Source organism: Trichoderma camerunense, assembly GCF_050948025.1.
Source record: "Trichoderma camerunense strain CBS 138272 chromosome Unknown V8C40scaffold_4, whole genome shotgun sequence".
In the NCBI taxonomy this organism is placed as follows: Eukaryota; Fungi; Ascomycota; class Sordariomycetes; order Hypocreales; family Hypocreaceae; genus Trichoderma; species Trichoderma camerunense.
This window is the reverse complement of record NW_028145366.1, coordinates 1,643,392-1,656,349: the sequence shown is the minus strand read 5'-3', so window position 1 is coordinate 1,656,349 and position 12,958 is coordinate 1,643,392. Positions and strand designations below refer to the sequence as shown.

The window sequence follows — 12,958 nt, the reverse complement described above, 5'->3', positions numbered from 1 at the left end:
TTTTGGGCCTTTGACGTTTATTACTTGTATAACACTCCGTGATGGATTGGTGTCGGTAACCGACGGTCCGATCACAATCGGGTCGTCGGGGTCAGAAGAAGATGGCTGACATCAGTTGAGACGATCATGACGCTGGGTTTGTATCAACAAAAATCATGGCCTTATTTATATGTACACTATATACTCAAGTCATGGACTAGAATAGACAACTCTTTACTCTCCATTATGCAACCTTAGAATCGACAGTCATGGCATCATTACCCACCAACTTATGCGAACTATTCGCCCAGTCCGTTCGGCAATATCCAGAAAATCTTGCGGTCGAACATGAAGATGGATCCTTTACGTATAGGGAATTAGATGACATTTCGTCAGCCTTAGCTCATGATTTGACTCTCCTGCAAGTCGGAAGGGGATCACCAGTTCTGTTGGTAACAACCCATGGAAGCTTTAACATTATCGCGATCCTAGCCATTCTAAAAGCTGGAGGCTGCTTTGTTCCCATCGATCGCAAGACATGGTCACCCGAAATGATCAATTATGTATGCGACACAGTCGAAAGTCGTATCATCATCAATACGACGCCAGAACCCTTCTCAGCCGCTAAGGGGTCGCATCACGTATTACATTTGACTAGTCTTCCGCCGATATCGTCGTCTCCGACTTCCCCGACCATATACTCTCAGAACTTGGAAGATGATGCTTGCATTATCTTTACAAGTGGTAGTACCGGATGTCCAAAAGGTGTCATCCTCTCGCACAAGTCTTTGTGTCTATACTCTACGACGAGTCCCATGAATTTGGACATTGTTCCAGGAGATAGGCTGCTTCACATTCTGTCGGTGGCTTTTGATGGTGAGCTTCACTTTTGTCCTCTATATAACTGGGCTAATACTCTTTTCCAGCCTGCGCTTGTATGCTTTTCTCAACCTTAGGAAATGGTGGCACCGTGGTCCCAACCCAAGCCGAAGACATATACGCCAAAGCCCCTTCGTGTACTGTAGTGGCTGCTACACCTTCAATACTGACCGCATTAATGGATTCTTCGTCCGATACCAGCATTTTAAATCACGTTCATACCGTCATTCTTGGCGGCGAGACCGCAAGGCAGGCTTTGCTGGAATCCCTGTTGGATGCTGGTATTCGAGTTCTGATCGGATATGGAGCGACAGAGACGACCTCCATGGGATCTATACATGTTGTAACCCATGACCCAGAAACGAATGCAATCAATCCGCTGCTGATCGGGACCTCAATCGAACAAAGCCCAATTCAGCTTGTGAACAGCGACCATCAACTAATCGAAGACGATTTTGCGGAAGGAGAGATATTAATTGCAGGAGATGGTCTCTCTCGCGGATATTACAAAGATGATGCGAAAACAAACAGTAACTTTATCCACTGGAACTCAACACGAGTTTATAAGACTGGCGACTATGGCCGATGGATACCAAATCCTGAAGGCGGCCGGTTGATCGAGTTCCGCGGACGAAAAGATAGAACAGTCAAGAATGGAGGGTTCCTCGTGAATCTAGATCGAGACGTCGAGAATGCTCTCAGCTACGTGGGTATGTCACTGGGTGTAACATCTGTCTGCGCTGCAGTGACAGAAGATGGAATTGTTGCAGTAGTGACTCCAGAGAACGTTGATATAGTGGCACTTTTAGCGAAGGCGAGAGACTCCATGTCTACCTACTGTATTCCATATCGGATCGAGGCTGTAGAATCATTTCCTACGTCTTCCAACGGTAAAGTTCAGCATAGAAAGGTGCTGGAGGTTATCTCAGCTATGGATGGCAACATGGGCTCGAACAAACCTGTCGCCATGCCCTTACCACCCGCAGCACAACAGTCAGATTCCAAGACAATGGCCGAAGAAGAACGACTCTCAAAGATTTTGGACGCAGCTTCAAAACTGTTTGGACTTTCTGGAGATGGAACGAAGAGAATACAAGAAAGCGATTCTTTCTTAAAGCTAGGCGGCTCGTCACTTTTAGCATTCAAGCTTGCTTCAACCCTCCGCCAGCTAAATCTCAATATTTCCCCCAAAGATCTCTTCAGTGGTCATACATTTCAGGAAATAGCCAAATACTCATCGAGTATTACTATTGCACAAGAAGGGTCTTTGCTGTCACCCTCAGACGACAGATTCGACGTTATGCAGAAATTAGCATCTCTACGAAGCCAGGCTCGGAGCATTTTGGCTTTGGAGAATGATAGCTTTGACGTTGGTCCGTTGACCAGCTTACAGCTGACTCTAGCATTGCCAACATTGAGTTGCAGCTGGAAGAATGTGAACCAAGTCAAATTGTCTTATAGAAGTGAATATGCCAGCATGATTGAGAGAGCATGGCGAGCGGTCTGGCAAGCGGAACCAGTGTTCAGAGCTGAGCTGTGTCTGACCATAGGATGCGGCGCTCAGATTGTGCACAAACGACCAATGAGAAAGCCCAAGCTGCAGTTCTTTAACAACTCAGCCGATTATGAAGAAGCAGTCCAGAATGCTGATATGAGTGTCGGACTGGGCTGCTCGTTGGAATTTATTGTGTATCACCCAACCGCCGTTCCAGGAGCTGCAGCAACCATTAGTATGCCAAAAGAAATTGAAGAGTTGACAGTAGTCTTGACGGCTCATCACAGCCTAATGGATGGCTTGTCATTGCAGATCATCCTGGCGAATGTTGAACATGCTGCGAAGGGACGGAAGATTCCCCGCAGTCTCAGTTCCATTGAGGCCTATCTCGAGTTGATATCAATCCAGAAAAAGAATGATGCCCGCGCCAAAAGCTTCTTTTCCGAATACTTGAGAAAAGTGCGACTTGCAGACAACCTCTCTAAGAAGCCCGATGTCGCTATTGGAGGGAACATGAGCCTCACCAGCCCGAATAACTCTACCCTATTCGGGTCCTCTGTTAATGGTGATGAAGTTGCTCACTTTGCAACCCAAATTGGTGTATCACCAGCATGCATCTATTATACTGCCTGGGCAATGGCTGTGAGCACTTTTGAGAACAACTCCACAATCGTCATGGGCTCCGTGTTCTCTAACAGAGCGTCGCACCCTGAATTCCATAACGTGATTGGTTTATACATGTCAACTCTGCCTTTGGTTATCAGTATTGATGCAAATGAAACAGTATACCAACTTCTACACAAAACTATGGGCGACATACTTTCTCTCGGAGAATATGCTTGGGCACGCTCAGATCAAGTTGGCATCGGCAGCCACATGAGTAGCCTGGTGGCGCTTCAACCACCACTTCCCGATGAGAATTCATACCCTCCCGCTATCCGTGCAGAGTCGTTGGAGAACAGCGAGTTCCCACTATCGCTGTTGATAGAATCGAATGGAGAATTTCGCATTTTGCACAATAGCGGTCTGTTTGATGAGGTCGCAATCCGACGGTTAGGCGGGTATTTCAAGCAAGCACTTCGAGGCGTGCTGAATCACACCTTAGTGGGCGAATGTACGAAGTTAAATGTCATTCAAGAAACCGTATATCTGCAAGCAGATAAAGTAAGGATCAAACAAAGTGAACAAACAGTTAAGAGAGCATTGGAGGAGTCGATCGACCGATTCCAAGACTATGTCGCCATTGAAGATTGCAAAGGCAACACGATCACTTATAAACAACTCGAGCAGCAAACAAACATCATTGCCAATATGATTAATGAACATTTGTCTGATACAACGGCCACGAGTGTTGCCATATATGGCGATGGATCAGTCGGGTGGCTGCTAGGCTTGTTAGGCATTCTCAAAACAAGCCGTACCTTTGTTCCACTTGACCCTAAGTGGTCAATGGAAAGGAAGGCTATGGTCCTAGAAGCTAGCAAGGCAGCGGCCATTATTATCCCTAACTCTGCACAGCAAAACGAAGTCCCAATGGTAGGCGAGAAGAAAGCATTAGCCGTAAATCATATGCTATCTGGTGTAGGCAGCGATGAACGGGCCTCAAGACTACCTGATACTGGCCATGCAGACTCTGTTCTTGTTTACATCTTTACTTCGGGGACGACTGGAGCCCCGAAAGGTATTCCTACAACTCATCGGTCATTTCTGGCATTCCAGAGCAATCCCGAGGCAACGATGTTTGCGGCTCCCGGAAGGCGAATTGCCCAGTTTATGTCACCTGCCTTTGATGCTTGCAACGAAGAAATATTTTCTGCGCTACTGCATGGAGCAACACTGGTTCTGAGAGATCCATTAGATCCATATGCCCATCTACTGAAAGTTAATACAGTAACCATGACTCCGGCAGTTTTGTCTGTGCTGGAGCCAGAACATTACCCGAATCTTGAGATTGTGAGTCACTATAACTTTGACATGTGTTATCTACTAATAACCGTTTAAATATTAAAGATATATGCCACCGGCGAAGCGATAACGGCTCCTATTGTCGAGAAGTTCGCTACTAAGAAGCTGCTTTACAATGCTTACGGGCCAGCAGAGGTATGAGAATTACATGATTTATTTACACGTAGCTAATCAGTCATTTCCCTCAGTGTTCCATTAGCACCTCGTTTGAACGAATGATCCAAGGCGATGTTATCACAATTGGAAAGGCTTCGGCGACAGCACGCATGTATCTCCTTGATGAAAAACAAAATCCCGTTCCGAAAGGAGTTCAGGGCGAGATATACCTCGCCGGTGTGCAAGTGCTTGAACGCTACATCAACGCTCCTGAACAGACGGCTTTACGTATACTCCCTGATCCATGGCATCCAAAAGAACGCATGTATCGCACCGGCGACTATGGCATCTGTGTGAAAGATGGCCGGGTGATATATATGGGTCGAATAGATCGTCAAGTCAAAATCCGTGGCTTTCGCATCGAGCTTGATGGAGTAGAGCATGCGATTCTGTCTGAGCCGGCGGTCAATGACATTTCCCAGTGCGCTGTGCTGGCAATTGATGGCTTACTCGTGGCATATATCACATTTGGTTCAAAACAATCCCAAACTCCGACACAAGAACGGATAGATCGGCTCCGTAATAGGATGGTCGAAACGCAGCTTCCTTCATGGGTCCCCCAGCAGATCATCCCAATTACTGATTTCCCAAAGTCAGCGAATGGGAAAGTCGATAACAAAGCTCTGGAACAGATGTACAGATCAAAGTCTTTTCTTCGCAACGAGACTTTGCCTGGACCATCCATATCAACGGACGATACCAGTGTTGAATCCAAGCTATCGGAGGCATGGTGCGAAATTCTTCAACTAATACCTCACGTACGCCTGAGTCCCGAGGATAATTTCTTCTCCTTAGGCGGGCACTCAGTATTGGTCCTGCTTTTAGCCACGAAACTTACGGGAATGTTTGCTGTTGAGATTACAACCCGTGAACTTTTGCCGTCTCTAGTGTTCCGAGATCAAGTCGACGCAATCAAACATCTGCTGGAAACTAAGAAGGCTTCAGAGGGCCATACAAATGAGCCAATACGCAGCCACGCGCTACCAATGGAGGAGCTAACAGAGCTGGAAAAGCAAGTATGGTTCCAATATCAGGTTGGAACAACAGTCACAGCATTCAACATTGCCAACATCTTGACCGTCAATGGCCAATTAGATTACACCAGGCTCGTAGATTCTTTCAACAACGCATTAGCGTCTGATCCAGTACTTAGCTGCAACTTCATGGAAGGGCCCGACGGCCTGAGAAGAGTCGCTCGAAGCTCGGTTCCTCAAGTTCGCGAAGTGGAACAGCTCGATGTAGCATCAGAGATCAACTATGCCTTCGACTTGGATCATGATGAGCTAATTCGCGTCCATATTATACGTCAATCTGAAGAACTAGGGGGCGCAGAGAAGACATCAATTACCGAGATCGTCATCACAACTTCTCACAGTATCGCTGATTTGGCCACATTGCAAAACTTACTTCGGCTCGTCTCTACCGCATACGCAGGAAAAGTCATAAAAGCACACAAAGAGCCACAGCATCTGAGCTCGAGTCACTGGCAATATACTCCCACAATGGTTGAGCAAAGTTTTTGGAGAGATTACTTGCGTAAAGATGATGCAGAGAGTTCCAAGTTATCTCATTTCAAGGTCCCGCTTCTTCCTTCCGTGACGGCAGCCTTCCATGGGACATCCCGAGTTTGCGAGTTCCGCGGGAGTTTAATCGCCAGACTGAATGCCTTGATAGAACGGCTTGGTATAACACACCATCACATGGCATTAACAGTCGCTGCTCTTCTTTTGCAATGGATGATGAATGAGGATGACATTGTACTGGGGGCTCCAAATGCCAATCGTTGTACCTCAATTGAACAAGAAGCATTGGGACAGTTCCTCGATCGACTACCTATCTGCATAAAGCTCGACTGTCCACGATCTACATCAGGCGGAGCGAGCCTCACGCAGATACTGACAAATGTCCGTGATTCGGCAATCAAAGCTTTAACCAATGCGATCCCATTCTCTAAAATCGTGGAGGCACTCAACCTCTCCAGCGGTGGTCTTCAACATCCAATTTTTGATTGCATGGTGACATTTCATCTCCGAAACAATAGCCTCGATAAGTGGCTGCAGTTACAGGATTGCGACGTAACAGTATCTCCTCTCTTCGCTGAAGGGGCTAAATTCCCACTAATGTTGGAATGGTTCGAACTTGACGCAGACTGTTGGTTGCTTCATATCGAACATGATACAAATCGGTTACCACATGCTATTATTGACACCATTGAGTATGTTATAGAGACAATTCTCGAGGCAATGGCAGATGATTGTCTGTTACTCGATCTACATACTCGCCTAACAGACGTTACAGAAGCTAGTAGAAGCTCACTAGATCATGATGGGACTTCAGTTTCGAACGGCGGTCCGCCTCGCGCGCCAGGGTTTGGACTATTGCTATCATTCTCGGAGGTAATTAATATCATTCAGAGAGAGATGATGCTGTGCTTGAATGACAGATATGTACAAATATCGCCTGACACGTCATTTTTCTCTGCTGGAGCAGATTCTATTGCTGCGGTCGCACTTCGTCATCGACTACGGGCACTAGGGCTTGAAGTGCCTTTGAGGGCGATATTTATGGCGAAGAGTCCGCTGGAAATTGCAAGACATATTACAGTGTAGATAACTTAGGCATTATTACAACTTTCTGTTTGTGCTATGGACTATTATGGAATTCAGAATACAAGATTGAGTACCAGATAGCTATATTGTCCAACTTTAAAAGATTCATGTATGCGACATCACTCGTGTCTTCTAATATGTACTTGTTTACGAAAGATTATTGATGTATATAATTATTTATGAGCTATGAAAGATTCCCAAATACTGAGTATATATCATACAAGGACACTGAGTCTTCCACTACCATTGCTGAATGTCGGGAACCGAGCTCGACGACTATAGTTCCTCGTTGAGAACGTCTATTCACGCTTTACTTCTAATTTTTACTCTCTTTTGACCGCTATAATTAGCACCTTAGCAAAAGGAAACTCCCAAATGACTAACGAAACGAAGCTCCCGATTTGGAAAATTGCGGCGCAAGAGGAGGAACACATTTGGTATCTTGGATATGGCTCTAACATGAAAGCCAGCTCCATGAACGGTCGAAACATCACTCCATTGGCTACCAGGATTGTCAATGTCCCAACCCATTACGTTACATTCGACGTCTTTGGAATCCCGTATTCCGAGCCGTGCTATGCTAGTATCGAAGAATTCCCAAATAGCGGAACTGGGAAACGCCAACTGCTCCACGGCGACACACAGATTCCTGTTCCATCCCTGTGCGGCATTGCTCATCTTTTGACTGCAGTCGAGTTTCACCAGCTATTGGTAACTGAAGGCAGTGGAGTTGTGTACGATATTGTTAAGCTCCAAGCACATCAATTAGACGAAGCGCACAAAGTCTCTGGTGAAAGCTTCGCCGTGTATACTTTAAAGGCAAAATGGCCATTGCGACCTAACGGTACACCAAGCGCCCGCTATGTGGTAAGTGGTGGAAGCGTTGGATCACCCATCAATTGCTTTTATTAATTTGTATCTAGAATCTTTTCCTCCATGGAGCCAGGGAAAATAATCTTCCACCAGAGTACATTAAATATCTGGAAAGCTTCCCTCGCTATATTAAACTAGAAGGATCAGACAGAAAATACGGTCAATTAGTCTTCGACGCGGGATGGAGGCCATTCTTGAAGCGGCTGGTTCGTCTCACGACTTGGAGAGTTGATGATGATGGCAATTGTCCAGCATTCATCGCCTTCATAATTGTCTGGGCATATCGACTGATGTGGTTATATCACGATTATGTCCATAGGCACATTCTTGGTAGGGGCGACGGTGGTAAGATTCTTTGGGAGGCTATAGATCAATAATTCACCAGAAGAGTGTGTTCTGAAAATTCGCTTAGAATATTATCAGATCATTTGCAGCCTCATAAATAATCACAAAGTGGTTAAATAAGCTTTCTGTTAAATCTATGTTCACTATCTTTTCAGATTTTAAAGTGACAGTGTCCATATTGAGCTTTATTGAGCGAATGAATTGAGTCTTCGTTGTAAGCATCCACTATTCAACAACACCTCTAACCCGCTTGACCTCCTCTCTGACTTGCTCGTCCCAGATCGGCTCAATCCAGTCATGTAATATTTCTACACCTTTCTCTTTCATCATTTCTGAGACGTTCTGTACCTCGTCTAGAACTCGTAGAACATTTAAGCCGACAATCCCTTTAATTGACGGCTCAGATATGCCACGCATTAGCAGCTCAGCGATAAGGAAGGGAAACTTGGAAACATCCTCCAACCCGTGGGGAGTTTGCATAACACCATCAAAATCGGATCCAATGCCCACATGCTCATATCCAATTCTTTCTCCAACATATTGTATGTGATCTGCGACTCTGCTCAAAGTCGGATTGTTGGCATCAGTAAGTTTGCGAAGAAACGACACCATAAAAACTCCGCCATTAATCTTCAGCATATCCAAAACATCGTCCGGGCTATTGCGTGTATGCCATGTTACGGAAGAACTTATTTGACGGTAAGTCTATTGTTGATCAATCGAGCGTGAGACGAGAAGAAAGAGATTTCACTAACCATGAAGAATGAGAGAAGATGAGTGGAGCCTTAGCTATGGACAAAGCTTCCTTCTGGACTTGTACCGATGTGTGCGATAGATCAACAATCCTGTCATAGTTAGTATTGATAAAATGTCCTAGAAAGGACATGGCACTCATACATCCCGATTCGATTCATTTCCTTGATCATTTCCACACCTTTCTCAGACAACCCACCGTGATGCGAGGCGGCGGCGTTCTTAAGGTTCCGTTAGTATCATGCCCAGAATAATTTCTTTTGCCTTTAATTTAATTACTAACAGTTGAGTCTGCATAGAGATTGTTGCTGTCGTGCGTTAGAGTTATATAGCGCACACCCAGCCTGTGGAAGTTTCTCAAAGCACTGGCACTATTGGCAATCTGGTGCAAGCCCTCGACACCGATCAAGCTTGCTACTTTGCCAGATTGGAAAGCTTTCCATACTTCTTTAGAAGTTGTCGCAAGCTGAAGATTATCAGGGTACCGTTCGACTAGTATATGAATGGTGTCGATTTGTTGAAGTGTGGCTCGAAGGCTTTCGTAGTGAACTTCGGTGGAGAAATTATTGGTCGCATTTTCGGTCGGGCTGCGCACACAACACCTGGTTAGCATATCCAAAAACATTAAACAAACGTTCAATTCTTACCAAGGTACATAGGCGCTCCAAAATACACCTCCAACACAGCCCTTTCGTAGTCGTTCTATGTCTGTATGAGCCACGGTCATTCGGCGAGCATCAATTTCGCCAATTCTTCCGGAATGCCACCCTCGAATCAGAAACGGAAAGTCATTATGTCCATCTGTGTCATAGTTAGTTCCGCAAACTGCATTGCCAGTGCTGGGAATACATGCCGACAAGAGGAGTTTCGGCCAGTAATTTCTTAGCTAGAATGAGATGGCTATTAGAGGACTTCATGGTTCCGAGTGAATTGATGGTGTGTAGTATTTGGATAGTCTTGTAAAGAGTTGGGGTGAAATATATATGTCAACATTGTAAGTAACACGTCGGCCATCGAGCTCTAGTGCGTAGATGAGGAAACTTCAATGATTGCACATTGAATGCTAATTAAACTCCAGAATATTTCTACGGATATGCTACTACTAGAATCTCCGTGAAAGTTGTTCATTCCCCAATCACATCCTCCTTTCTAGAGTCCATCTCCATGTATGCCTTCATTACTCCTGGAATTTGCGAGAATCTTTCGCTCCATTCCTTTAAGGCTGGAAAGTCATCTTTGTCTATTCCCATGCGAGCCATGGTTGGATCGTCAGCAAAAGGATAAATAGCAATGTCAGCAATTGTTGGTCGATCTTTGAGGCCAATAAATGTTTGGCCAGGCTGAGACAGATGTTTATCGAGGATACCGTATTGGACCCTCAGATCAGCCAGCATCCTAGAACAGTTTTTAGCTTAAACAACAGACAGATCGAAAGGAATAGTCTTACTTGGCTTCAGCTTTGGGGTTCTTGTCTTCTGGCTTTCGAATAGAATACCACACCCAGTACTTTGCGGTAGGCCTATATAGCAGTCAGTTGCCTATTCTATAGATCAACGGTGGACTACGTACCCAAGAGATGCGGTTTCGAATGTCAGCCAGTTCCCAATTTCCAACTGCTCTGCGGCAGTCGACCCTGACCATGACTTTTCGGCATCATACTTGTTGGCCAGGTGCAAGAGGATCTGAGAGCTGTCCCATGAGGCAATACGTTCACCAAGAGAGCTATCTATCATTGCAGGCACGTATTTTTGAGGATGGATTCTGGTGTACCACTCCGTCCTTGTTGCTGGCCCATCTAGGCAGACCGCATCGTAATCCTTGTCAATACACTCGAGGAGAATGATTGGCTTGATCCAATTCTGGTATCGCCCCTCGACGACAAAGATTAGTGGCTTGTCTGGAACATCCAAGTCCAAGGACTTTGCGGATAGTTTGTTGATCGGCATCTTGGTTACTCAGAGCGCTGAAAACTTAATGGTCTAGCCCAAGGCGGTAGTAATTGGAAGGAGAAAAAAACACTATCTTGATATCATCGATTTTGACAACGCCTAAACGAATGTCGTGTGGCAAATATCTAGAAGTGTTAACGTATCTGCGACATATCGGGAACCGACGATGAGCCTTGAGGTTTCCGACGCTGGGCCTTGAAGTTACCGATGATGGGCCTCGATCACCGAGATCTATCGAATGGATCCGGCTTTCAACAAGCCTACGGCGTGATCATATCCATCCATATTTCCACTTTTATTCTATAAACCCGAGTGGCAAGAGAGACCAACTTTGTAACACCCTTCGCCGTTTGGTATGACATAGGGCAGCTCCAGCTGTTACCATGGGATAGCTCACCTGATGGAGCGCAATTTACACAATAAATGTTTCTCAAGAGCTTTGTCAAAAAAGTATCATGGTTTTTTTTGACAATGGTATAGCCTCAGCGTCGAACAAGAACATTACCGTTATGTATCCAACTAATGAATTACTATTTCTAATACATTTCATCCCAGAGACATAAAATTGATATATTGTGAATATCTCCCGTCATATTGTAATCTCCACCATAAGAAACAGCTACTAATCTTGTGGAACAGTACTTGCATGGGATCCATGTTCACCGCCGGCGGCTACTTGCTTGGGTGGGACTATTCCCTGTACCCACCACAGGCATTTTTACATTACGCGGTATACTTACTTTCCTTGAGGGAGAAGAGGATATTGGTCTAGACAGCGGGATTCGAAATTCGTCTAGACAAAGTCTCGAGTGAGATTTTAAGACAATCGACTAATAATTCGCAATAAGTACTAATGACTATCGATAATACAGAGTATTCTTGAAGCCAGATTCTGCAGCTCTAGCAAACTTGGGGAAGCCCATCAAACTGCAGTAAGCCGATTAACTTGGCCAATCTATCCAAGCAATTCGATGAGACAGTATCACACTGCTCTTCAGTAAACTCCGATGTTTCTTCCATGACGAGTCTCCATTCTTGTATCTTTTCATTGAGCTCGAGACAAGTATCCACCAGAATCACCTCTGCTAGGATCCTTGCCTCATTCCCCTCCAGTGTAAGCTTCCCCAGTTTCATCTCACCGAGCATCAACTGGCAGCTTGGTGATGGTTGTGTTGCCGGAGACAAAGGGCTTAGATGGTCATGTTGTGATATAGGAGGTGACAGTAGTAACCCCGCGTCGCTGGTCGACCGTGTTCTTGGTTGTATTGTATTTGTAGCAGCATTCAAGTAGGCCGCTTCATAGAAGCAAACAAGCCGTGAGGTGATTTGAGACAATATATTCGTCATCCGTTTGGTGGTGACACATCTTTCACAATTGATGATTGTTTGGAAATAGCCAATGAATTCAGAGCCGGTTTGTAGAAGGTCATCGAAGGAAAGCTTCTCTTGGCCGAGATTTGTTGCAATTGTTTGGAGCCCGGTGAACGAACAGCTGCAATGGTTTCGCTGCATGTTGAAACAGAATGTCCTGAAGTAGATGGTTTCTCTGCCTCTTGCAAAATAACTTTATATACGACCTCCGATATTACTACATATTCACTACGGTAACTTATCATGCTTACTTGAGACAAGATTTAATGCCATTGATGCTATTGGATCATCTCATGTTTTCCCTGGCCACTCTTAACATTCACCATCTGTTCATAGAGATAACAAGTTTCTATTAGTCCATCGTCAACATCGTCATGAAGGCAGTAGCCAAATGAGCTCTGCAGCTTCCGTAGGTTTTTCATTATAACGGTCATCAAGCACCTATCAAGTATATTAGTAACTGTACGATGACTTACTTGCGACTCTCATCAGTATCTAGACGGCTATATAGAGGCAAGTGTATATCGTGGAGCAACCTACCTATCAAGGTGTTAGGCGAAGTTTGTGTATCGTCGCACAACAGG

At 45.1% G+C, this 12,958-nt stretch overlaps 2 protein-coding genes across 2 annotated transcripts; one reads left to right on the top strand and one right to left on the bottom strand.

Moving 5' to 3' along the window:
- Positions 1 to 248: 248 nt before the first annotated feature.
- On the top strand, positions 249 to 8,124 carry V8C40DRAFT_273484 (non-ribosomal peptide synthetase; the record flags this gene model as incomplete). The annotated part of the gene is made up of 6 exons (XM_083220489.1): positions 249 to 855; positions 906 to 4,306; positions 4,364 to 4,453; positions 4,507 to 6,810; positions 7,477 to 7,950; positions 8,095 to 8,124. The coding sequence occupies 6 exons, from the start codon at positions 249 to 251 to the stop codon at positions 8,122 to 8,124; spliced, it is 6,906 nt and encodes a 2,301-aa protein (XP_083076462.1).
- Positions 8,125 to 8,526: 402 nt separating this feature from the next.
- On the bottom strand, positions 8,527 to 11,000 carry V8C40DRAFT_263370 (membrane dipeptidase domain-containing protein; the record flags this gene model as incomplete). The annotated part of the gene is made up of 8 exons (XM_083219458.1): positions 8,527 to 8,959; positions 9,057 to 9,146; positions 9,199 to 9,275; positions 9,338 to 9,641; positions 9,702 to 9,940; positions 10,194 to 10,449; positions 10,502 to 10,573; positions 10,624 to 11,000. 8 exons carry the CDS (start codon positions 10,998 to 11,000, stop codon positions 8,527 to 8,529), a joined length of 1,848 nt encoding a protein of 615 aa, XP_083076461.1.
- Positions 11,001 to 12,958: the final 1,958 nt, after the last annotated feature.